General features: G+C 39.9%; 1 protein-coding gene across 1 annotated transcript in view; it reads left to right on the forward strand.

Moving 5' to 3' along the window:
- DCC (DCC netrin 1 receptor) overlaps positions 1 to 23,599 on the forward strand; it is a 594,156-nt gene that overhangs the window by 268,156 nt on the left and 302,401 nt on the right. Inside the window, exons 3-5 of the mRNA XM_030470251.2 lie at positions 1,763 to 2,047; positions 17,506 to 17,656; positions 19,364 to 19,500. Of these exons, the coding sequence (XP_030326111.1) occupies positions 1,763 to 2,047; positions 17,506 to 17,656; positions 19,364 to 19,500 (573 nt within the window). The remainder of the gene's footprint in view (positions 1 to 1,762; positions 2,048 to 17,505; positions 17,657 to 19,363; positions 19,501 to 23,599) is intronic.

The following is a 23,599-nucleotide window of genomic DNA, read 5'->3' on the forward strand; positions in this document are numbered from 1 at the left end:
TGAGACAGGAGCAACATGTTTGCGGAGAACATATGCGAAAGATGAGGGCTAAAATCACACAGAAAAGAGGTGTTTGAAGTGGGCAGTGAACAAGGGGCTCCCACTCTAATGCCTTTTCCAGCATATACTCACTCCCCAGTACACTGATTTGCTGCATATTTGCGTGATATTTTAATGCCTAGAAGTTTAGGTCATTATTCTCTTCTTTAGCTTCTTAATAACCTCTACTGACAGTTCTTTTTTGAAATGCCCAACTCTGGAAGTGTTCATGGCCAGGTTGGATGTGTCACCAGAGGTCGGAAGAATAAAACTCCTTAATTCCATGGTAGCATTAAGAAGCAGGCATTATTTATTAAGGCGCTGGATGCATGGGGGGTAGCTCCGCCTAACGCGCATGCCAATTCTTACAAGTTTCTCGCTTATAAGCATTTATCTCATACATATACATTATAATTCCGAGAAATCTTATACATATTATAATTTCTTCCTAGAACTAATAAACATAGGTTACCACCCACTATGCACAGTTTATTTTGAATGAGGGTCTCAGGGGTCCTTTGGACCTCTGGTTTTCATATCTTTGTTGACCCTTGGTTGAAATTCTCTCATTATCTTCCTTTTATGGCCTTAGGTTGGCCTCTCTTCTGATTTTGTGAGGAATGGTTCCCAGTTCACTGAGCTGGAGAGGCGCTTTGTGAAGAATGGTTCCTAGTTCAGTGAGCTGGATAGGTAAAGAATGTTCTTTACCTTTTGTCTTGTTCCTTCTTGACATAAGTATGGTTTTGTTTAGCTAAAGTTTAACTTGGTTTGTCTCAGCCAGTAGAATGACTCCTCTTCTATAGACGGAGCTTGGAGCAACCTGGTTTAGGTGGCAAGGGGCTGGAACTGGATGAGCTTTAAGGTTCATTCCAACCGAAACCAGTCTGTGATTCTATGATGAATCACAGAATAGAGTAGTTAGGGTTGGAAAGGACCTTAAGATCATCTAGTTCCAACCCCTCTGCCATGGGCAAGGACACCTCGTACTAAACCACGTCACCCAAGGCTCTGTCTAACCTGGCCTTGAACACCACCAGAGATGGAGCATTCACAACATCCTTGGGCAACCCATTCCAATGCCTCACCACCCTCACAGTAAAGAACTTCTTTGTTATATCTAACCTAAACTTGCCCTGTTTAAGTTTAAGTTCCCCCGTTAAAGCCCCCAGCTGTCTTCTCCTGCTCTCTCAAGTCAAAAATGCATCATGGAAAACCAGACACTGGGCATTCCCTGATTAAAGTGTTTTGATTGCATCACCCAAGTAACTTACTTATCAGATGCTCTTAGGAGTATTTTTCTTTTCATTTGGAGGGAAGGAGAAATACAGCAAGACGCAACTAACGTTTTCCTAACCTCATGTAGCTTTAGTTGTGCTTTCCTTTGAATACCAGCCTGTTCTGAGCAGTTTGGATTGCATGACAGCGTATCTGTACTTTGGTGAAGTTGTTCCCGAGTGGGTTTGTAGGTAACACGTACAATTTGTTATTCTTTATGTTGATAACACATCTTTTCTTTGCTGTTAATGAGTGTCGCTTACAAAGGAAAGTGTTAGTCACCCTGCCATTATAGCAATCTCCAAGTAGTTTTCTGAATATCATGTGAATTTTATAGTTTTTTTACTCTGGATTGTTAACAAAATCCAAATCAGCATGGAAACAGCAGGTAACTGCAATTTTCAGCAGCTATATAATTGCTTTTTTTTTTCTTTGCCTGTGTTTGCAGGACCACTGAGGTTTCTTTCCCAGACGGAATCTGTCACAGCATTCGTAGGAGACACGATTCTGCTGAAGTGTGAAGTCATTGGGGAGCCCATGCCCGTGGTGCACTGGCAGCGAAACCAGGAGGACTTGCTCCCGAACTCAGCCGACAGCCGAGTGGCCATCCTGCCCTCTGGAGCTTTACAGATCAGCAGGGTCCAGCACGGGGACAGCGGGATCTACAGGTGTCTGGCAAAAAACCCAGCCAGCTCAAGAACTGGAAACGATGCAGAAGTCAGAGTTTTGGCAGGTAAGAACTGGACAATCCAACATCTCCTGTTTCTCTTGTCTGGTTGTGTCCTTTGGTTCTCTGAAAGAGTGGTCGCTCCTAGCTTCCTAGGAAGCTAGGCTGATGTATCTCACTTTCCTTCCAGTTATTTCTACAAGCTTCCAAGTTCTGCTGGAGCAAATCCAGAGGAGGTCTACGAGGACGATAGAGGGACTAGAGAACCTCCTATACAAAGACAGGCTGAGAACATTGGGGCTGTTCAGCCTGGAGAAGAGAAGCTGCATGGAGACCTCAGAGCAACTTCCAGTATCTGAAGTGGGCTACAAAGATGCTGGAGAGGGACTCGTCGTCAGGGACAGGAGTGATAGGACAAGGGGTCATGAGTTGAAACTGAAAAAGTGGAAGTTCAGGTTAGATATAAGAAAGAAGTTCTTCCCTGTGAGAATGGGGAGGTGCTGGCACAGGGTGCCCAGAGAAGCGGTAAATGCTCTATCCCTGGCAGTGTCCAAGGCCAGGTTGGACAGAGCCTTGGATGACATGGTCTAGAGTGAGGAGTCTTTGCCCATGGCAGGTGGTTGGAACTGGATGATCTTAAGGTCCTTTCCAACCCTAACCATTCTATGATTCTTCTTCACATGGAAGAGCTTGGAGATCTTTAGAAGCAGTTGGGTGCAAAGGTGAGGAGTGGGTTGTAGAAAAGTATTCATGCTGCCTAGCTTCTAGTACCAAATTTAGATATATATGAATCTGGTCTCTATAAATGGTTAACAGAGAGAGAGAAGTACTTCCCGTCTCAGAATATGATAATTGTCATCCCAGAGAACTCTCTGGAAAAGCTCCTCTAACTGCATTGACTAGGAAGGCAATCTGTTGCGACTAGCTGCTGGATTTACCTAATCAAAGTCAGGTTGCTTGCACGCTTCAGTGCCTGCTGGGGTCTTCTGAGCTGCCCAGAGCTCAGCTTGAGATCTGACACAGTTTAACTGTGGCAGGTAATGTATCTAAATTCACTTGCATCTTGCTCTCCCTCTTGATAAACTCATCAGCTAAATAGATGGTTACCACAACAGCATAGGATCAAGAACCAAGCACCAGAGCAGCAGTTTGAAGAAGATGTTGCTGCAAAATCTCCTTCCCTTCTAGTTCTACAAACTAACATGTAATTGCTAATTTAATGGGACAGAGAGGTTGTATTTTTAAATTTTTTTATATATGCATTTTCTACACAAATATTGTTAGTTTTCAGGACTTCTCACTGAGAGGTAACTGAGCAGGATTCTCAGACTTCTGAGATGTTCTATGAGTGCTGTAGGAATTGGGAAGGCCAGGATCAGCCTTGGGAAAGTGGCAATGTACTAACACAAGTGATGTGTTCATCCTCATTTCTAGGAGTGGTTTATAGCTCCAGGATTTATTGCAGTGGAATTTGGGGGAATACAGTTTTTTCTCTGGGATTTGACGCCAAAAACTGAACCAACCCCCCAATCTCTAGACCTACAACCATGTCCTCACTTCCTGCTACAGTAGCAAATATTGATTTTTTAGGAGCTGCAGAACAAAATGCAAGCCAGAATAGCTAGCAGCAAGGGAAAACCACATCACCTGGAGTTATCTGCGGGTTTTTCCCACTGTTTTTTGGGACCTGAGCTTGGACCTGACCTCAGTAGGGTGGACCTGTTCCCCATCCATTTGCTTGTCTAACAGGCTGCCCCAGGGTGGTTGCTCTTGAAGCTTCCAGGCTCACCAGGAACCTTACAGCCTTGTGCCATTTTGTATGCATTGGGCAGCACTGAGACATTCATGCCTCTGTGGTTATTAATGGCAATGAGATCTATGAGGGAAAAAAAAAAAGTCATATCTTTTGATTAAAATTAAGCACATAACTTTGTATTTTAGACAGACCTAGAAGCTTTCTTTCAGCCTCCTCAGCTCCTCGGGGTATTGTTAATTTGCCATGCATATACATTTCGGATCATTTGTGGATGGATTGATGTTTCTTCCTTATCCCAGTTTCTGTCGTTAACATCCTGGTTAAGTGGCCTCTCTCAGGCTGTCTATAGGAGAGAGAGGAATTAATTTATCTCTTCCTGGAATGTTAAAGTTTTATACCAGGGAAACACTGGAGCAAATAATGAGCAAAATATAAAACAAGGAAGTAGTGGAGTCTGTCAGACTTTGGCTTAGGGCAAGCAGCACAAGGTCTCATTTCAGGATAATGTGAGCAGACAGCAGCTCTTAAAACAAATGAGTGGTGCTCCTGAAACAAAAATTCAGATCTTATTGAGCCTCTTGGGAATCTTGTTCTTGTGTGCATGCTTTGATGGTTCAGAGCTATCCGATACTTTGCTGATAATTCTGCCTCTTGTGTTTTTGCTTGTTGGTAGAAATGCATCTTCAGTTGCAGCTCTCCTATACTATATATAATTAGTGGAGGCAGAATACTCTTGTTGGCATTTTTCCCCTGGTTAGTGAGGAGAAAAAAAAAAGAAAAAGCCTTAAATCCTATTCAGAGGAATAGGCAACAAAACAAAAAAATAAATTTAGGTAGTATATCATAATTCTGTATTTTTAAAATACTGCTTCTTCCACAGATAGTGGTTGTGATTTGTTTGAACACACAGCATGTCTGTCAGGATCTGTGGTAAAACTGACCACAATCCTGGCAAATAATTTCTGATGTTCTCTACAGCTTCCAAAGATAATGCAAAAAAAAAGAATGAGGGATAAACATCTTTTGTCATTTAGTTTATTTAGTCAAAGAGCCTGTGGCTTAAATATTTAATTCGACATCATGGTGGGTCTGGAGATCTCTGTATCTCCTCTTGATAGAAAAATTGATCATCCAACGTGAACACAGGTTAGAAAAATAAAATATTTGGATGAAGGAATTACTTTTTCTTGGACAAAAATGTAAAATTCACCCTAGCAGACCCAAGTTTGTAGTTTAACTCGAAATGTTAATGAAGGTATAGTTGAGCCATCAATGTCCATACTAAAGAGGAATCGTTTGTAGGCACTTAATGTGTCGGAAAGGTGGGGCAAGGCACTAGGCATGAAGTTTTATCTTTGATAACTAAAAGAGACTGTAAAAGTGACCATTTGCAAGCGTGTTTCCTTCGTGCAGTTTGATTCAGCCCAGGGAGGCTCTGGTAGGGCTGATCAATAAGCATATTTTACAAACAATTCCAGCCTCACTAAATCCTCCAGCAGAAACCATATACATTGGGAGTACACTCGCCATATAGGAGGAGATTTTGAAGAGTGTTTGTTAAAAAAGCCCCAACAAACCTTAGCAAAACTCTTGAGGAGTTTTTAACGTGTCAGGTTTTATCTATTGCTTTTAATGGTAAGAGTGGCCATTGCCACATTGCCATTGGTGAAGCGCTGGAATGGGTTGCCCAGGGAGGTTGTGGGTGCTCCATCCCTGGTGGTGTTCAAGGCCAGGTTGGACAGAGCCCTGGACCACGTGGTTTAGGGCAAGGTGTCCCTGCCCATGGCAGGGGGGCTGGAACTAGAGGATCTTAAGGTCCTTTCCAACCCTTACGATTCTATGATTCTATGATTGCAGCCTTTTGCAGAAAGCTCATTCCAAATGCACATTTTTCAGCTTTCTAACTGAAGTGCTCTTCTTTTCTCTGGGGTCCAGAAACTTCATCCTGGGCAAAAAAGTTTCAGCAAATACTGAAAACATGAGGAAATACATATTCAGATAACTACATGTACTCACCTAATAAATTTAGAGGAAATAATGCTACTGTACAAAAAAAAAAAAAAAAAAAAAGAAGAGGAGCAAAAGATCTTACACAAACCAGTACTAAGGAATTAATTTATAGTTGATTTCATTGCTTCTGTAAATTAATGAGTAGGTTTCTTTGGGACGTCTATACACTTCAGAAATACAGAGGGATTTTAAAAGCAAAAATTGAGTAGTTTGATGCTTGAAAGCTATTTATTCTCTGTTTATAAATAATAAACCTGCATTTATCATTAGCTGTTCAGGTAATCTGCCACTGTACTCTTGTCTTTTATGGAGGTTCTTTCTAGTCCCTGACGTTGTCTGCTGAGCTGCAGTGCAAGATAGCAGTAACAATATCATGTAATTCCTTCATATTTAATGCGAGCAGAGTTTGGTTGCTGATGCGTGATTCAGCTCCTTCCTTGTGGTTGCACTTCTGAAGAGAGAAGAGTAACAGCAGCAAAAAGGACCAAATTGAAATTAATGTCTTGAGAAGGAACTAAGAGCAAGAGGTTGATGGTCGTGTTTAAGGAACTGCATGCAACAGAATTTGCCCCATGAGCTCAGGCTTGCTTTGGTGCTTAAGCAACTCCACTTTTTAAAAGAAAAACAGTTGTGATGTTGGATTTATTTAAATATAACATCATGGTGCTGACAGAGTGTGGCAGTTATCACTGTCTTAGCTTGACAGAGAAGCTGCAGCTGCCCCATCCCTGACAGTGTTCAAGGCCAGGTTGGATGGGGCTTGGAGCAACCTGCTCTAGTGCAAGGTGTCCCTGCCTGCAGCAGAGAGATGGGAGCTGGATGAGCTTTAAGACCCCTTCCAACACAAACCAGTCTGTGATATATGATTCTGAATCATCGTGTTAATACAGGAAGCATCTTATCTGAGGACATCTGATATGTTAAATGTCTGTATGGGAAATGAAACAGCTGGAATATACTGAATTATGCTGTTTAGTATGAGTTGTTTAATATGGTTGTACAGTTAAACTTAGTCTTTAAGAGGGTCTGGCTAAGTGGAAACACAAATCTCTTTGAAGCTCAGCCATCAGTTTCTCATACAACACACTGAGTTTGTATCATGTGCAGAGATAACTTACAAGATTTCTTCTCATCTTTTATACCCTTGGAGGCTCCCAGTGTACATTCGCTTACAGCCACTAGTTGTCTAAGCTGGGTCTTTACCTTATTCTTAACCCCAACAGCTAGTGCTTAACAGCGTTCATTCTTAGATGAAAACAGATTTCCAGAAGATGTGGCTAACTTAAAAAAAATACTGAACTTGTGATTTTTCTACTTTTCCTTTTAAATCTAACCAGTTTCACATTTATATTCTCCAGTGCCTATTTTCTCCAGTGGTGCCTTGCCCTGATTCCAATCAGTACATATGGAAACCCAAACAAATTACAAGAACAAAATTACCAAACAAAACCCCTAGAAAAAACAGTGTTCTTTCTAGATGCACAAGTTGTAGAGGTGGTGCACGATGCCAGAGGTGTTTCCCCTCCACAGATGAATCCAGACTGTGGCATAAGGTGAACTCATTTGTACCACATGTATTTTAATGCTCTTTTACCAACAAGGTGATGCACACAAGAGCGCAAAGCCTCTGTTCAGAGCTGAGGGTGCTTTGCAAGGTGTTTCTCTTACATGAATACCATCAAATATGAGCTAAGGGAGTGAATGCTGATAAATTAATAATAGTTCAGAAAAGAATTACAGTGTTTACTGTACACAGGCTGCCTTTTGGTAAACACGTGGAAAATTTCATACTTTATCAAGGAGAGCTTTGTAGACTTGCTGCTAATGTGCTCTCTAAGCACTTACTTGGGGGGGGGAGAAGGCTTTTTAATCTCATATTTTTTTAGAAGCTGCATGAAAAACTAAGGACTAAAAACCTGAAGCTATGTTCTTTCAAACAGAAAAAAAATTCAACACATAAACCCAGCAACAGCCATTAGAACAGTTTATTTTCTGTGCTGGATTTTCCATCCATTGCATTTAAATCAAGGATGGATTTTTAGTTACTGCTGCTCCTCCTGCCTTTCAAACCAAGCAACAAATGGATCAACAGCCTTGTCCTGAGCAGTGCATCCAGCATACGCATCACTTGTGCTGCTGAACTTGTATAATTCCTACTAAAGGCTTCATTTTTGCCTCATTAGAGGAGAACCATTTGGATGGGGCATGCCCTGTCACACAACATGCTGTGTTACTTAGCAATAGGGTAATTACTCTGATTTTTCTTCTATTATTGGTCATATTAGGATTGACTGGGGGTAAAAATACTTTCTTATTTGGTTAATGTATCCTCCTCAGACGTCATCTGTTAAAGTCAAGTTCAAAAAGGCAGCAGTGTGAGAGTACCGCTATTATCTTTCCATGTGTGTTCCTACAAGGTAAATTCCTAGTTACAAAATATCCACATAATAACTTCCAGTATCTGGGTTATCCTTGCTGCCAGCTGTCCAAACGAATAGCACTGCTGAGCTCACTTTATAAGCTAGCTATATTCTGACCTTTCACAAAAAAACCCCAAAGGTTAAATTTAAAATGCTTATTAATAATCCTGGGGAATGAGCTATTTTGCCTCTCTCCCTTAGATAAATCTGATTAGTGCTTAAGTAATCTCTTACATAATAAATGTAAATATCCGTTTCCTATGTTACAGTGGCTTGCCTAGTTGGAAGTAAAAACGAGCAGGCAGCAGAGACGTAGGTACAAGTCAGTGTGCCCTCTTAGCATGGAGCTTATGTCAGGATCAATGCAACCACAAGGAGAAAAACTCATATCCACTGAAGAGCCATTTGCTCAGAAAATCCCTGGCTCGTTGCCAGATTACTGTTTTTATTTATGAAAATTACATTTATTTATTTATGCATAGAGGTTTCAGTGATTGCTCTAAATGGGGACCGCGTTTAGCACCTGTATTTGAAGCACAGATTGAGTTCAGGACAAGGGCATTAAGAATATGATGTAATTTATTTCTGAATGTGTTTGAAAGCGTAAGTTGTTATTGGAAGGTTCCTGGTATATGATGGACCTTATGAAATTGAGGTTGCTTGGGGAGGCTGACACTGGCAGCTAGTAGAGCATAGACTGGCTTGCAAATTTGAGTATATGGAGAGAACAAGAGAGGTCACTTTAAATTTTTCACCAGTTCTACTCTTAAAATGCAGTTCACAAAGAATACCGAACAAAAGGGAATTCTGCAGTGCTGGAACAGCCTTTGCATTCCTGCTTTGAGATTTGTTTCATGCTAAGTAGTGTCACTAGAGCTGTAATATGGAATATTATCTCATAATGCTAATAATAACATACTAATAAGCTATTAATGACTATGACTATTACATATCCTAAACATCAGAGATGATGGATGCAACTGAAGGTTGTATTCAGGCCTGGCTTTTTATGAACTCTGGATTTTTTTGATTATTTGTTTTCTTTAATTGCCTGAAACATTGCTTTCTTCTCTGGCCACTAACTCAATTTGCTAGGAAAGCATACACATCTGTCTCATCACCACTGCCCTCTGTAAAATTATCTCTTAAATCAGAAGAGAATTCCCCTGTGAATCAGGGAGTCAGATTAGCAGCCAGAGGGAATTTAAGTGGAATGAAGCAAATGGCTGTCGTGGAGTTACAAGTATATTTTGATATACACAATAGAAAGTTACTCTAACACACTGAAAGGAAAGGCAGTCTTAATTGAAACCCCCTGAAATCTGGTTACAAAGAAATAAGAAAAATGTAAAAATTAAAGCAAATAATCTGATAATAGTAATTATGAATTTAAAAAAACCCCAAATTTGTCAAGGGTCAAAGGAATTAAAGATATGAAAGGTATCAAGAATTAGTAAAGTTCAGGGTGCAAATGTTTTTGAGATGTAACTGAAACAACATTACTGTGAGTGACTGAAAGTGGCAGAACTTGTTTCAATATTTCCAAGGCAAAAAATAAAAAAAAGAAATACTGATTTTTGAAAAAAAAAAAAAAAAATGTGCTTGTACATATGGCATTGAGTATTTTTATATTAAAAAAAAATATTTAATACTATCTTGACATGAGTGGCTTGAAAAGCTTTTCCAAAATCAGATGTTTTCAGGTCACTATATCTAAACTAAAGTGTAGCTCCTGGAGGAGCTGAGAAATTCTCAGGGCTGTTAATTCTTGACCATAAATTTTGAATACTGAAGATTCCAGTGGTGTGGAACAAACCAACCCTTGAGTACCTGATGGTCTGCCAGGCTGCCATCCTTGATACACAAAATAATAGGATGGTCCATGCAATTAAAACCGTTCAGTATCAGCGTATGGAAATACATGATGTTAACACAATTTTTGGTGATGAACTTTATCATTATAGTAGATTAGAAGGTGTCCCTACCTGTGACAGGGAATTGGAACTAGATGATCTTTATGGTCCCTTCCAACCCAAACTATTCCGTGATTCTATGGTTTCTGGGAGGGTTTCTTGCCTAAGACGTGAGAAACATTGAAAATCGGTAGAGGATCTGTATGCTAGATCAGAGTTGCACCTATCAAGTCTCCAAATAGAAATAGTTACAGAGCAGGTACTTATGTTTTTAGTGGGAGTCCTCACTAAGATCCAGGGATATATTCTTGGCACGATACTCTCTAATATAGGATATAACAATAAAACTGCAAGTGAAGGTGTCTGCATGTATCACAGTAATGGTGAATACTGAAGAATATGGCTCACTAGACAGAACTTTATAAATGAGGCAGAATTAAGGAAAAAACACAAGAATATTTTAGCATGGTGGGTCCTATTGGCCATGTCATAGGAGAGTCTAGGTGCTGGAGCAAACCCTTCCCTATGACAAACATCTTGGGATTCATTGTGGGTAATCAACAGAACAAAGGTGAAATAGTGCATTGAGAGGCAAATGAGGTCCCAGTGAGGGTAATGGCAGTGACAGCTGGGTGGTGGTGCAGGAGATGTGTGATGACATGCTGAGGTCCGTGTAACAGAGCGTGCCTCACTGGGGACCACGTTTTCAGAAATGCTGCAAGAGGTTTGGAGGAGGTTTAGGGAATGGTCATAAAAATGATTTAAAATGTTTTCCCATTTACAGTTTGAATCAGTTTGGTGCTGCTATTTGTTTCTAAAAATTGAGTAAGCCAGTCTTTTTTTTTTAATTATTTTGATTTTTCTTTTTCAACTCAAAACAGACTGAGACTGGTAGTAAAATCTATTTCCTCTTGAGTTATATTCGTTTATCGCTGCATTGAAAGTATTGTATTAGGTTCTTTCCTGTATTCAGTTACTAGGTGGATCAAGCCACTGCTCTTTAATTGCTTGTGTCTTTGCATCTCAAGGACGATGTAAGTCTAAGTAATGCCTGACAAAACTCTGATGCTCAGCTGAAAGTAAGAGTGTAAACATTCTCGCCTCAGCTCTATTCTCTGTTTTCAGAATAGAAGATAATGCAGTTGTGGAGCAGTTCCTCATTCTGTTTCAATTTTGCCTCTAAAACTTTAATGGCCAGAGAAAAAGCTTCCTCCTTTTGTCTTGTAAATACAAACCAGCAGTGACCCTTCTCTACCCCTGCAGTAATAAATTTTATATTATTCCTTTACCTAAGGATCAAAAAGAGTAAGTCAAAGGCCTATAAATATTTTTGTCCTCATTATGGATGAGGAAACTGAGTGTCTCAAAAGAAATCATCATTAAAGCTGGAAATAGGACTCCTGATGTATGGTCTCACGTTCCAGCAGTGACTTGGCACAGTTTCCCTTGCACTTTAGTTAATGTATTTTGAAGTCACTATGGTCAGAAGAATGTCTTCACGCCCTGATGCGTGTTGGCGCTGATGTTACAGTCTTTGTGTGTCCTTATCACATAGATGCCCCTGGTCATGTCACATTCCAGAGCTTTGCCACGCCAGGCTTGTGGTTTTGGGCATGGCAGAAGGGATGAAGTAGAAAAAATGAGGTGGAGGCAAAAAAGCAAAATCCCAAAGTAGTGCCTGCATTCTGGTTATACATTTAATGTGTTCTGTAGATTGAGAGATCGGTATCATTTTAATGACAGATTTCTCTAATGCTGTTCACACATAACCCTTGCTTGCTCCTTGGGATTAAGTGTTCTGCCTCCAGGCACGAGGGTGAGATCAGGTTGGGGGATTTTGCTGGCCTTTCTTCACTGCCAACAGAGAGCAATTTTGGATTCTATTTGGTATAAATCTTTGTGTCTTTTAATCAAATTTAGAAATGTGACTATGGACACTTAGAGCTAGTCTGTCACATCAGTGTCACATTAAAGGCATCTCAGTTTGCAGTACAAAAACTACTGCAATAAAAAAGATAAAATTGTACTGGTAAAGTATAATGTTACTCAAATACATTCAGAAAAAAATTTCATGGGTATGGTGGGATGGGAGTCTTTCATCAATTGAAGAGCACAAAAGCACTGTAGCACAAAGTAGCTTAGCACAGTGAGATCCCATACAACAGGAGGCAACGCATTTTTATGGAAGCGTTTCCGTTTTTCAATACATAATGTAGTTATACTACAGCAGTAGTGTTTTTCTCTTTGAGTGCCGAAGAGCTGCATTTCTGTTGCTGAATCCAAGTGAACTGCTTGCAACTTAATTTTCCTTGGAAGACAGAAATAAATCACATTGCCTTGAGTTCCACTTGCTTAAGACCAATTTGGTATGAGAGTTAAGTATATCCTCAACTTTTATCAATACATAGTGACACAAATCTGAGGGTTTGTAGAGAGAGCAATCAGTGATTGACTACAAAATATGCTGGTAAACTGTGGCAGAAGCTATACCTTCAACGTAAGAATATGAAAAAAACCCTAATTCAAAACTGGTCCCTGCAGCAGAATACATATATGTCCTCAGTTACATGACAAAATATTTCAATTGCTCCATCAGCCGTCTATAAGAAGGAGATGAAAGGACTTTTCCTAATAAGGCTTTGTGAAGGTGTACATTTTTTTTTTGCAGATAGCATTGTATTCTCAGGTATCAGTGCAGTGGGGACTATTGGAATCACACTCACATTCACACATCTTGTTTGTGGCTTTGAATCTCAACTACGTGACATTGATTTAATGAGCATGCAAAATATATGTATAGCTGTGCCTCATTACTGCACATTGTGTGCTCAAGAAAAAGGCTAAGTATGAAATGAGAGGTTTTCCTTTGTTCAGGGAAAATAAGTTCTTACAGCTCACTGCTTTTTAATTGGTTTTAGGATTTTTTAGAATTTTTTAGCAATTTTTTAGAATTGCTCATTCTTAAACATTAACATATAGCAAATTGTTAACTCTGTTTGATGTGGTAGGTGCTCTGCAAGTTGGGAAGCCAACGTAGCCCTGACTTCCACTGGCACCAGGCTTCAAGCATGTGTTGTGAGCACGGGCAGCAATGGGGGTGTATGGCTCATAGTTGGGAGTAGCTTGTTCCATCTGGTCACAGTTAAGCAATTTTCCTTGGAAAACTAACGCTGGAAAAGACCAAGAGATGTCCTGTCATGTCCCTGTGGATGGAGGCATCACCATGAGCTCAGGGCACAAATGACACATTGGTGCCCAAGAGATTAAACTACGGCTGAAACAAAGTTAATGCCTCCAGTGGGCCAGGGCTTCATGCGAAGAATTTCTCATCTGCTCAAGCTGGTCCACAGTTAGTTGATTATGTGGGCTTGATTGTACAAGTACCTTGTCAGGGAGAATACACCGAGTGCTCTTTAATCAAGTGGAGAAGGGTTTAACAAGACCTTGGATATCTTTGTAATCAGGACTGGATGCCTTCCTTGAGCTCAGGACGGGTGTGATTCTGTGGCCTCTCTATGCAAAACCCAAGATTTAATGACCCTTTAGTCTTAAAAATCTCCTCACTTACTTTTCGTTTCTCTCTAATGTGACAATTTAATTTGCTGGACTGATCTTTTTCTACTTCTCAGCTGGAAATAACTGGTTGCACTCATGCAATGGTGAGGAGTTTTTAATCAGAGAAGTATGAATCAGATACTGAAATTGCTGCCTAGGCACTAGACTTGTTCCACTTCCTTCAGCTCCCCAAAAGGCCTGAGCACCTCACCAGGTCTGTTGTGCCACTGATGCGTATTTTTGTAGGGTTTACTCAGAACATGTTTAGTGATTTTATTTTTTTTTTTTAATTATTATTGATCAGTTTTTAACTTGTGTATTTTTTCCCCTGCCAAGCATATGTGAGTGGAGACCACACCACCTTCAGTATAACACTCTTCTGCAGAGGTTTGCACTCTGTGGTCCCACAGTCTTTTTGGTCAATGAATTCTTTTAACATCCAACACCATGTGATTGTTCAAGGCAGATCACAGCTCTGAGACGAAATTGTGGATGCCCTCCCTAAGGAAAACGTGCTTTGCAAGACGCCTTGGTTCCTTGTAGGGCTATGGTTGAGTAGTTGTAGCTCCTGATAACACTGCCTTTCATCTCCTAGCTACCGAGCTCTGGTTTTAGATCACCTCTGTTTTTTGGAAGGTGGCACAAAGCCCAAAGTTCTGATATATCAACTTGAATAGTTTGTGATAGCATGTCAATCCTCCTTACTAAATAGTGTTGTGTGTCACGAAAACTGTGGGTTTGCTTCTTGATGCTTAAACAAAATGCGTTAGTTATTCCATCCCGACCTCTCGGGTAGTAAAACTGATTCTTCAGTGCATGGATATCAGGACTGACTGCAGTTGTGACTGCTGTGGTACAGGTGGTTTGCATAGCTGTCACCTCCTGGAGGAGACTCACCAGAACAACATGCAAGTTCTGATCTTCATGGGTTTGAAACCCCAGCTCTCTCCCTCCTCTTACTTTCTGAAAAGAATAAGGTGTTTTCTTCTTTTTTTCCTTTCTGTAACTGGTATTTTCTTCAATGCTATGTGGCTTTAACCTGCTAACTTTGACTGTACTTTGTACTCTTTGGTCAAGTGGAGATCAAACAGCAAAGCAAAATGTTGCTTCACAATTGACATATCTGGTTTCCATCCACTTTATAGCTGTGTTTCCAGGAGACAGAGCGCTGTAGAGAAGATGCCGCCGTTTCAGCTAGCAGCTGTATCATTAGGGAGTTCAGAGAAGCTCAAGTACAAGCTTAGGCTTCAGTTTCTGAGGCTTGAATTGAGCAAGAGATGGGGATGATGAAGAGCAAGCGACAGCAGTGCTATGGTGGAGATAGGACCCTCTCTCTTCTCCAGGCAATGCAGAATAGATGAGCAACAGCCAGCTCAAGGCAATGCCATGTTACAAGCACAGTTGGCTCCTAGAGGCAAAAGGAACCATCTTAAATTAGAAGAAGTGTTAGAAAAGGGAGGTCAGCAAGAGATAACGAGATGATTATTAAACGTAAAGTTTTAATGGGGATAAAAGCAGAGATATATTACATGGATGTGTAGCAGTGGTAATTTCTCATGCTGGAATTATATGTAGCTACCCATTACATACAAAACTAATTTAAAATACATTTTAGAATGAAGTATTTTTGAGAATTTTAGATTAATGAAAAGATCCCAAAATAATAATAAAAAATACTTACCTACGTTTGTGTCCATCCTCTGCCATCTACCATCATTGTCTAATGGTTTGAATACCAGTTTGATGTTGGATGGCGACTTTGCCCTTTCAGTGTTCAGCAGTTTCTCATGTTGGTACCCTCTTACTTTAACCTTGGGCTTGGTCTAGCTGTGTGCCTGCATACCTGAATGCTAACTGCTTTCCCTTCATTTGGATATTCATTCAATTATGTCCCTCAGTAACATCCAAAATTTTGCTAGACAAATTACAGGAGAGAGGGAAAGTTCCTAGTAAAATACTGTTGTGTTTCATTTTGGTTGAAGTATGGTGTTCTTTAATCAATGATAGCAATTAACTGATCCTCAGATTGGTGACAGAATTATAATGAAAACATTATTTTCATTGGATGAGTTAAGACAGTAGTAATATCTCATTAATGTTGTTTCCAGTCTCCAGTACAACACAAACGTATTTTATATCACTGTAAAATGTGAACATACTATCCCTTTTTTTTTTTTAAAGTACAGAACAGTAATATGTATTGAAATACTTCTGTGTGGCTTAGGATTTTGCAGCTTTGTCTAATATCCAGGCTATACCAGCTCTGGAATTCCATTTATTCCAGATGTATTCTACTAAAGCCTGTGGTTTCAATTATTAATAATTCCCTTTTTATAACTTAAAAAGTAATCTTCATTGGTGTAATTTCCCTATATTTTTATTGCTGTTCTTCTTACTGTGCTCACGTCTTCCATCCTAACTAGGATCTTTATTACAATCAGACAACCTCTTTGTGCTTTCAGAACTGAGTGCTTTTGAAGAGAAGGAGACACTTCTGTATTAAGATCTGAATGCTATTTACAGATTTTAGTTTGCTTTTTGGTTTTGCACATCTATTTTCATATTTGGGCACCCAACTTAAAAAAAAATAAAAAGCAAACCAAACAAACCCCCTTTGGTTTTCTGTTAATTAGCTACCGCGTATTTTAATTGTATATATTAATGTAATTTGTGTATCTGTGGTTATTGCAAGAGATACCATGTGATTCACAGGCCAAAGGCATCACTGTGATCAGCTAAGACGTCTTCACAGATGGAAGCTATTGAGTTGTGTGTGATAATTTCTGCATCAGTTGCAATTACTGATGTCTGGGAATTGCATGTCCATCTGGTTACAGTAAGACGTTGAAATATACTGTTGTTGTAAATCTATAACAAATGCATGTGGCTAGTTACAGTTTCTTTCTACTTGTATGGAAGAACCAGTTAATTACTTGGAGATGATCCTAGAAGAACTTGCAGTTGTTAATTTCATGGGAATATTCATTTATATTGTGTAATTTTTATGTTTGTGTCAAGAAACAAGGAATAATGTTTAATGGCTATGGTCCAGCACATTTGTTTCAACATCTGTGGTAAGAAATGAAGTCATTTTCAAGAGAAGGAACAGACTCATTAAACAGCAACTGGTTTCCTTGGCGTATGGTTCTGTTTGCTGGTATTCCACACATAAAGGGTGGGATTTAGGTCCAGGTTGTTCCCTGCTCAGTGGTGATCCACCCATGGCAGGCAGAGGCAGAGATTTATCTTGCGTGTGTCCATGGTTGTGTGAGACAGCCTCTTATATGCAGGGCAAACAAGAATTTGGTGCACAGATCTACTTATTCCTTCTCAATTCAGACCTTTCTGAATTGAATAACCAGAAGTTATTTCATTCTGCATTTTTTGTGTTTTCCTAACCTTAAGCTTTCCTTGTCTCCTCTCACCTGCCATATTTATGAACTTCCCTCTTGTGACTCCAAAATAGTGCCATTAATCCAGTACCACTCTTAACCTTATGTATATCCCTGTCTTTTCTTGTCATGACTGTACCTTTTCCTGTAGCTTTCCAAGAGCTGACTTTAATAACAGGCTATAAACAGTCCTTTCTCACTTTTCCAAAAGCTGGTATTTGCCTGCCTTCAAATTGCTCCCTTGGGTTCAACCTATGAGCAGCTCTAAGATTGCCGTTTGATAGAAATCTTTATATATTTGTACTATGATTTTCTATTTTTCCTATCAGTAAGAATAGGTGAAAGCTGTGGTCTCTTGGGCCTGTTATTGATCAGATGTTTTATATTCCCCATTCCCTATGAAAAGAATATTGTTTTGTTTTGTTGGCTAGTTTGGGTGTTTTTTAAGTGGATGACAACTGTCTCTTTCCTCTTATAGATCCAGGTTTGCACAGGCAGCAGTTTTTCCTGCAGCGACCGTCGAACGTGGTGGTCATGGAAGGGAAGGATGCTGTTCTGGAGTGCTGCGTTTCTGGGTACCCCCCTCCCACCTTCACGTGGCTGCGAGGAGATGAAGTGCTCCCCACCAGGTAGCTCAGTCCTTTGTGCATCGCATATCTTAATGCTATATTGCTTGAACAAAGTAAAGGCAAACCACTAAGCAATGTTTTAAATTCAGTAGGGTAGACTTGGGGGGCACGAGATTTTTCCTCCTAAATAATGATGAGACTGGATGTGCCTCTTAACCTGCTGCTATAACTCATCTTGTGGCTGCCCCATCCTTGGCAGTGTTCAAGGCTAGGTTGGACAGGGCTTGGAGCAACCTGGTCTAGTGGAAGGAGTTGGAACTGGGCAATCTTCAAGGCACTTTCCAACCCATACTGTTCTGTGATTCTATGATAACTTTGGGAGCCGATTCTGACCCTGTGCAATATTCTGACACATACTATGACCTCTGCACCAAATCCAAGGGTGGAATTTGGTCATAAATGTCAGCTGGCTGCTATTTAACATGGAACGGTAAAGCTATTAACAGCAAAGATCATAGCTGAGAATTTCTTAATGAAGTCATAGAATCATAGAGTCAGAATAGTTAGGGTTGGAAAGGACCTTAAGATCATCTAGTTCCAACCCCCCTGCCATGGGCAGGGACACCTCGCACTAAACCATGTCACCCCAGGCTCTGTCCAACATGGCCTTGAACACTGCCAGGGATGGAGCATTCACAAGTTCCTTGGACAAACCATTCCAGTGCGTCACCTCACTGTAAAGAACTTCTTCCTTACATCTAATCTAAACTTCCCCTGTTTAAGTTTGAAGCCATTACCCCTTGTCCTACCACTACAGTCCCTAAGGAAGAGTCCCTCCCCAGCACCCTTACAGGCCCCCTTCAGATACTGGAAGGCTGCTCTGAGGTCTCCACGCAACCTTCTCTTCTCCAGGCTGAGCAGCCCCGACTCCCTCAGCCTGTCTTCATACAGGAAGTGCTCCAGCCCTCTTATCATCCTCATGGCCCTCCTGTGGACTTGCTCCAACAGCTCCATGTCTGTTTTATGTTGAGGACACCAGAACTGTACATAATACTCCAAGTGAGGTCTCACGAGAGCAGAGTAGAGGGGCAGGATCACCTCCTTTGACCTGCTGGTCACACTTCTTTTGATGCAGCCCAGGATACGGTTGGCTTTCTGGGCTGCAAGCGCACACTGCTGGCTCATGTCAAGCTTCTCAGCAACCAACAGCCCCAAGTCCTTCTCCACAGGGCTGTTCTGAATCTCTTCTCCAAACATCTGTAGCTGTGCCTGGGATTGCCCCGACCCACGTGTAGGACCTTGCACTTGTCTTGGTTAAACTTCATAAGGCTGGCATTGGCCCATCTCACAAGCGTGTCAAGGTCCCTCTGGATGGCATCCCTTCCCTCCAGCATATCAACCAAACCACACAGCTTGGTGTCGTCGGCAGACTTGCTGAGGGCGCACTCAATCCCACTGTCCATGTCGCCGACAAAGATGTTGAACAAGACAGGTCCCAACATCGATCCCTGAGGGACACCACTCGTTACTGTTTTCCAACTGGACATTGAGCCGTTTACCACAACTCTTTGTGTGTGGCCATCGAGCCAGTTCTTTATCCACTGAGTGGTCCGTCTATCAAATTGACGTCTCTCTAATTTAGAGACAAGGATGCCGTACGGGACAGTGTCGAACGCTTTTCACAAGTCCAGGTGTCATTTACTGAGTGTATTTTTCTACATGGGGATAACACCTTAACACGCTGTGGATGTGTTATCAATGTTTCAGGTCCAAAAAGTATTCGTTGCTGGCTGGGAGTAACCTCCTCATATCAAATGTGACTGACGATGATTCTGGAACATACACATGTGTAGTCACCTACAAAAATGAGAACAGCAGTGGCTCTGCAGAGCTGTCAGTGATGGGTGAGTACATGAACTATGGTTTTCCAGGAACACTTTTAATTATTCCCTTTTCCAGAATGACTTTGTTTTCAGAACTCCAAATAACTGCAAACTGTACAAGTCCCTTCCCTGGTCTCTGCTCAGGTATTCACACCTATGGAAACCAAGTCCTGTAAATCCCTGAATACCTTCCACCGTGCTCAATAGTCTTGCTGCTGCTGAACATCTTATAGTTGCAGATGCTAATTGCTACTGCCTAATGCACATGGCCCTTTCCTTTTATTTCTCCCTCCTGAAGCCACATTTTTGGTATTAAAATGATTGTACCTGTTGTGCATGACATCAAGCACAGCAGGTTGGAAATCAGGTTTAAAGCTTTTTGGGTTTTTACTGATTTGTCATGAACAGCCAACATGGTAAGATAAGAAAAAACAGTGCGTTTAGCGTCTTCTCATCAAATTAACAAAAATTCAAATAAATGCATGGAAGTCTTTGCTCTGCAGTGATGTTCTGAGGATTCCCACTGTTAAATCTTACGAAAGCGCCCTCTGACAGAACCTGCTTTCCCCCATACTCCTTCCTCATGGCAAATACTAATGAAATCCAAAATCTGTTTAAATCTAATAGCTGCCTTTTTCCTTTTTGCTTTATTTAAACCATTGAACAATAGCAGAGCACATTAGTGTTACTCAGTAAGATCTAAAGAACGACATAGTACTTAGTCAAACAATAACATGTTTCAATGTGCTGTTCGTTTTGCATTCTGGCTTTAAAGCTTATGCATGAAAAATACTTTCATTAGTGAATAGAGCCTTAATTTGGATTATAGGATATTCAGTGCTTCTATAACAATATCCTTTTATCAAGCCATAATAAAATATAATAATTACTGGTGATAGAGGGTTCAGTTCTATTTCTTTGGGTACATTAATGTAATACATTCTTTTACTGGATAAAAATGAAAATGAGGCTTTATAATTGTGGAAGCTCATTAATTATGGGATTGTTTTCATTATAAGGAATCAAATATTGAAAAGGCAGGTAAATTGTTGGGCAGTACATGTTATTTGCCTTACTGAAATGTGTTGACTTCAAATCTAGTGTGCAGCAGGTGATTAACTGTTACTTGAAAAGTAGAAATAAATCACACCAATATTTCTCCCCAGCAACAGATTGCAATGTCTGCAGGTGAGAACAACTGTGGCTGGAGGACCACTGTATAGATAATTTCTGACTGTGCAGTTCCTGTGAAAATTAATAGGAGATTTGCATCTTAGTCTTTTATGTACCTATTGAGAAATTTATTCCTGCCTGCAGTCAGTCTGTAATGCATCTAGCTTTGCTTCATTATGCCTTCTGCTGTAAGCGTGTCATGTAGAAATTAAGGGTACATAAATTTTCATGCACATTGAGAGGAATGTGGTGGCAAAATGACACAACTGTAAGGATGAATATAAGGTGATGAAAATCTCCAAGAGAAGACAGAATGCCAAGATAGTGCTAAGAATGAAACAAGACTGACACAAAGAAGAAAGAATTCACAATTGCTGGTTCTCTGCAGTCTCAAGGGAAAATCAAAACTGCATTGCCATGGCGCAACACAATTGTATTCATCCTGTTGGTAGAGCAAAGGTTTATTTGGTAAAGTTTCTGTTCACATAGGGAATTCACAAATACAGAACAAATGGAAAAAAAAGAAAAGGAGCTGTAACTTAGGCCCAATATTGATGTACATTTCTAATTTTCCTGTGTAAATCACTCATTTGTGACAGACTTAACTGAAAAATAAACATCATGTTCATGAATGTTTGTATTGGTAACAGAAAATGCTCAGAGAATTCAAAGGAAATTACATGACTACACTGGAGAGATGATGACGGAGATCCCCTGATATCTTTCTTTGCAGAGTAATAGGCCAGGACTTGTTCAGAATCTGTTTATTTTCTGAATCCACCATTACTAGTAGGAAACTCTCAAAAGCACTGAAGTTTCTTATCTAATCATTGTATCTCATAAACAGAATAATTAATTGTTGGTTTTCTCTTCTTACCTGGCTAGATAAAAATGTAAATATTTCTGTGTGTTTCCTTGTAGTTAATATGCTTGTTTATTTAACAAATTGTAAATTGCCCATCAGTATTTTGTTCCAAGACCCGTATTTTTTTAATACTGTAGTTAAATATTAGATGTAGTCTTCTAATTGGTAGGGTATCTGTAGTGTGAAGGAGGATAAATGAGACATTTGCAGTTAGAGTGCAAAAAAAATTAACAGTTCATTAATTATTTTCTCTGAAGCCTGAGTAGACAACATCAGATCAAAGTTAGTTGCAACACATGGTAGCAAGATGCTTTTGATCTTTTAAATAATGAGGCTATTTACAAGAATCAGAGGGTGTTTCACAATGGAGTTCCTATTGGTACTTTTAAAGAGCTAAAAATAACCTCTTCTGTGTTGGACATAGACCTAAAATGGGAAGAGGTGAATGAATTTGCAAAAAAAAGATAATGCATTTTGCTAAATTTCAATTTTGTATCATGGCCTTTTACCAATATTTTGCCACACCTCTCTGTGCAATGAAAATTAAAGGGTCCAGTGCAGATAACCCAGTTACTATATAAATCATCTGTGTACGAGGTAGTTTTAGAGAACTTAGTGTTTAAATACATGTTTGAAGATGATTAAATGTGCTAACCAGTGTCAACTACAGTTATTTTCTAAATATTTTCTAGCTTTCAGAAGTGTATTTTGGGATTGTTCGCTTTTGCCCTCTGAGGGTTGGTTGGTTGGTTTTTTTATATAACTTTTCTGTTTCATGTTCTGTTAAGCAAGTCTGAAAGCCCCAACTCCCTAATTGTTCTGAAAGTGACATAATGCAGAATCAAAAAAAATCCGTGCCCTATACCTACATGTGGGATCTCACTCTGGTTGCAGCACTGTTTGGTGGTGGGAAAAAGGCTTGGGATTTTAGGTCGTGGGAAAAAGGCTTGGGATTTTAGGTCTTGGTAGAGATCTAGGAGAGATCTAATTCTATAAACATCCGGTTTTCTGTATGTGGTCATAACTGAATTGATAGATTTGCTGATATGCTGTCATACCTCATTTCTTTTTCTTCCTGCTTAGTATTTGGATTGTCCCTTAATTGTATCAAGGATATTCCATGGATACAGGGGGGGAAGAGCATCACATCTTCTAAAAGTTATGTCGACTAGTTTTTTCATAATAATGCACATATTGAAAATTATACTATCAATGCCTCTGAATCAGGCCACCATTTTTAAATTAATCAAGATTGAGGTTGCTTATTTTATTTCCCTAAAATGTCCCTTAAGGAGTCATAGAGAAGGTAGAAATTTTCTAGTAGTGTTGGGTCAGGAATGCTGGTTTTAGATACTCTTAAGTCACTGACTAGAGTAAGAGAAAGTAGCAGCAAAAGCAAAAAAACCCGGAATTGAAAGACAGCGTTTGCTGAGAAACACTTGCTAACTTTTTCTGAACATCCATATGTATAAGCTACAAAGAACTTGACTGCAATCCGGAAGCATTTTTTCTATGCACATGCCTTTTACTAAGGAGTTTTCAATATGAAGTGGTTTTAGCACTAGTTTTGTTTGCTGTTGCAGAAAAAAAGCTACATCAAAGGTAAGGCCACATAAGACAAGTGGCTTATAAAACCACCTGGGTCTTCAACAAGAGTGAATGATGGTAAGCACTGTGCATCTTGGTTAAATCAGTTTTACTTCTGGCTCTGCTGCATAAATTCCTGTAGCAAAATGGTTATTCAGAGATGAAGGTCATGGAAAAGTACTGCATAAAGCAGGTGTGGATCATGTTGTTGTGTGTGAATCACTTAGGTAGAAAGTAGTATTAAGAAGGAAACTCACATCACCATAACGTGGTTTGACACAGCAAGGAAAGCATGAAAAATGAGAAGCCTGCTAACATTTCCTTCGTGAGCGCTGCTCAAGTTGGTCTCACAAATGAGCTAGTCCTGAAATATTTACAAAAGCAGTTATAGTCTATGTTTATAGACTATATTATATAGACTATGTTATATAGTCTATTATCCACTGTTATAAACCTGTAGAGGAGCAGGCAAATCTTCAGTGGGTGGACACTGCA

This window comes from Strigops habroptila, chromosome Z, assembly GCF_004027225.2.
Source record: "Strigops habroptila isolate Jane chromosome Z, bStrHab1.2.pri, whole genome shotgun sequence".
In the NCBI taxonomy this organism is placed as follows: Eukaryota; Metazoa; Chordata; class Aves; order Psittaciformes; family Psittacidae; genus Strigops; species Strigops habroptila.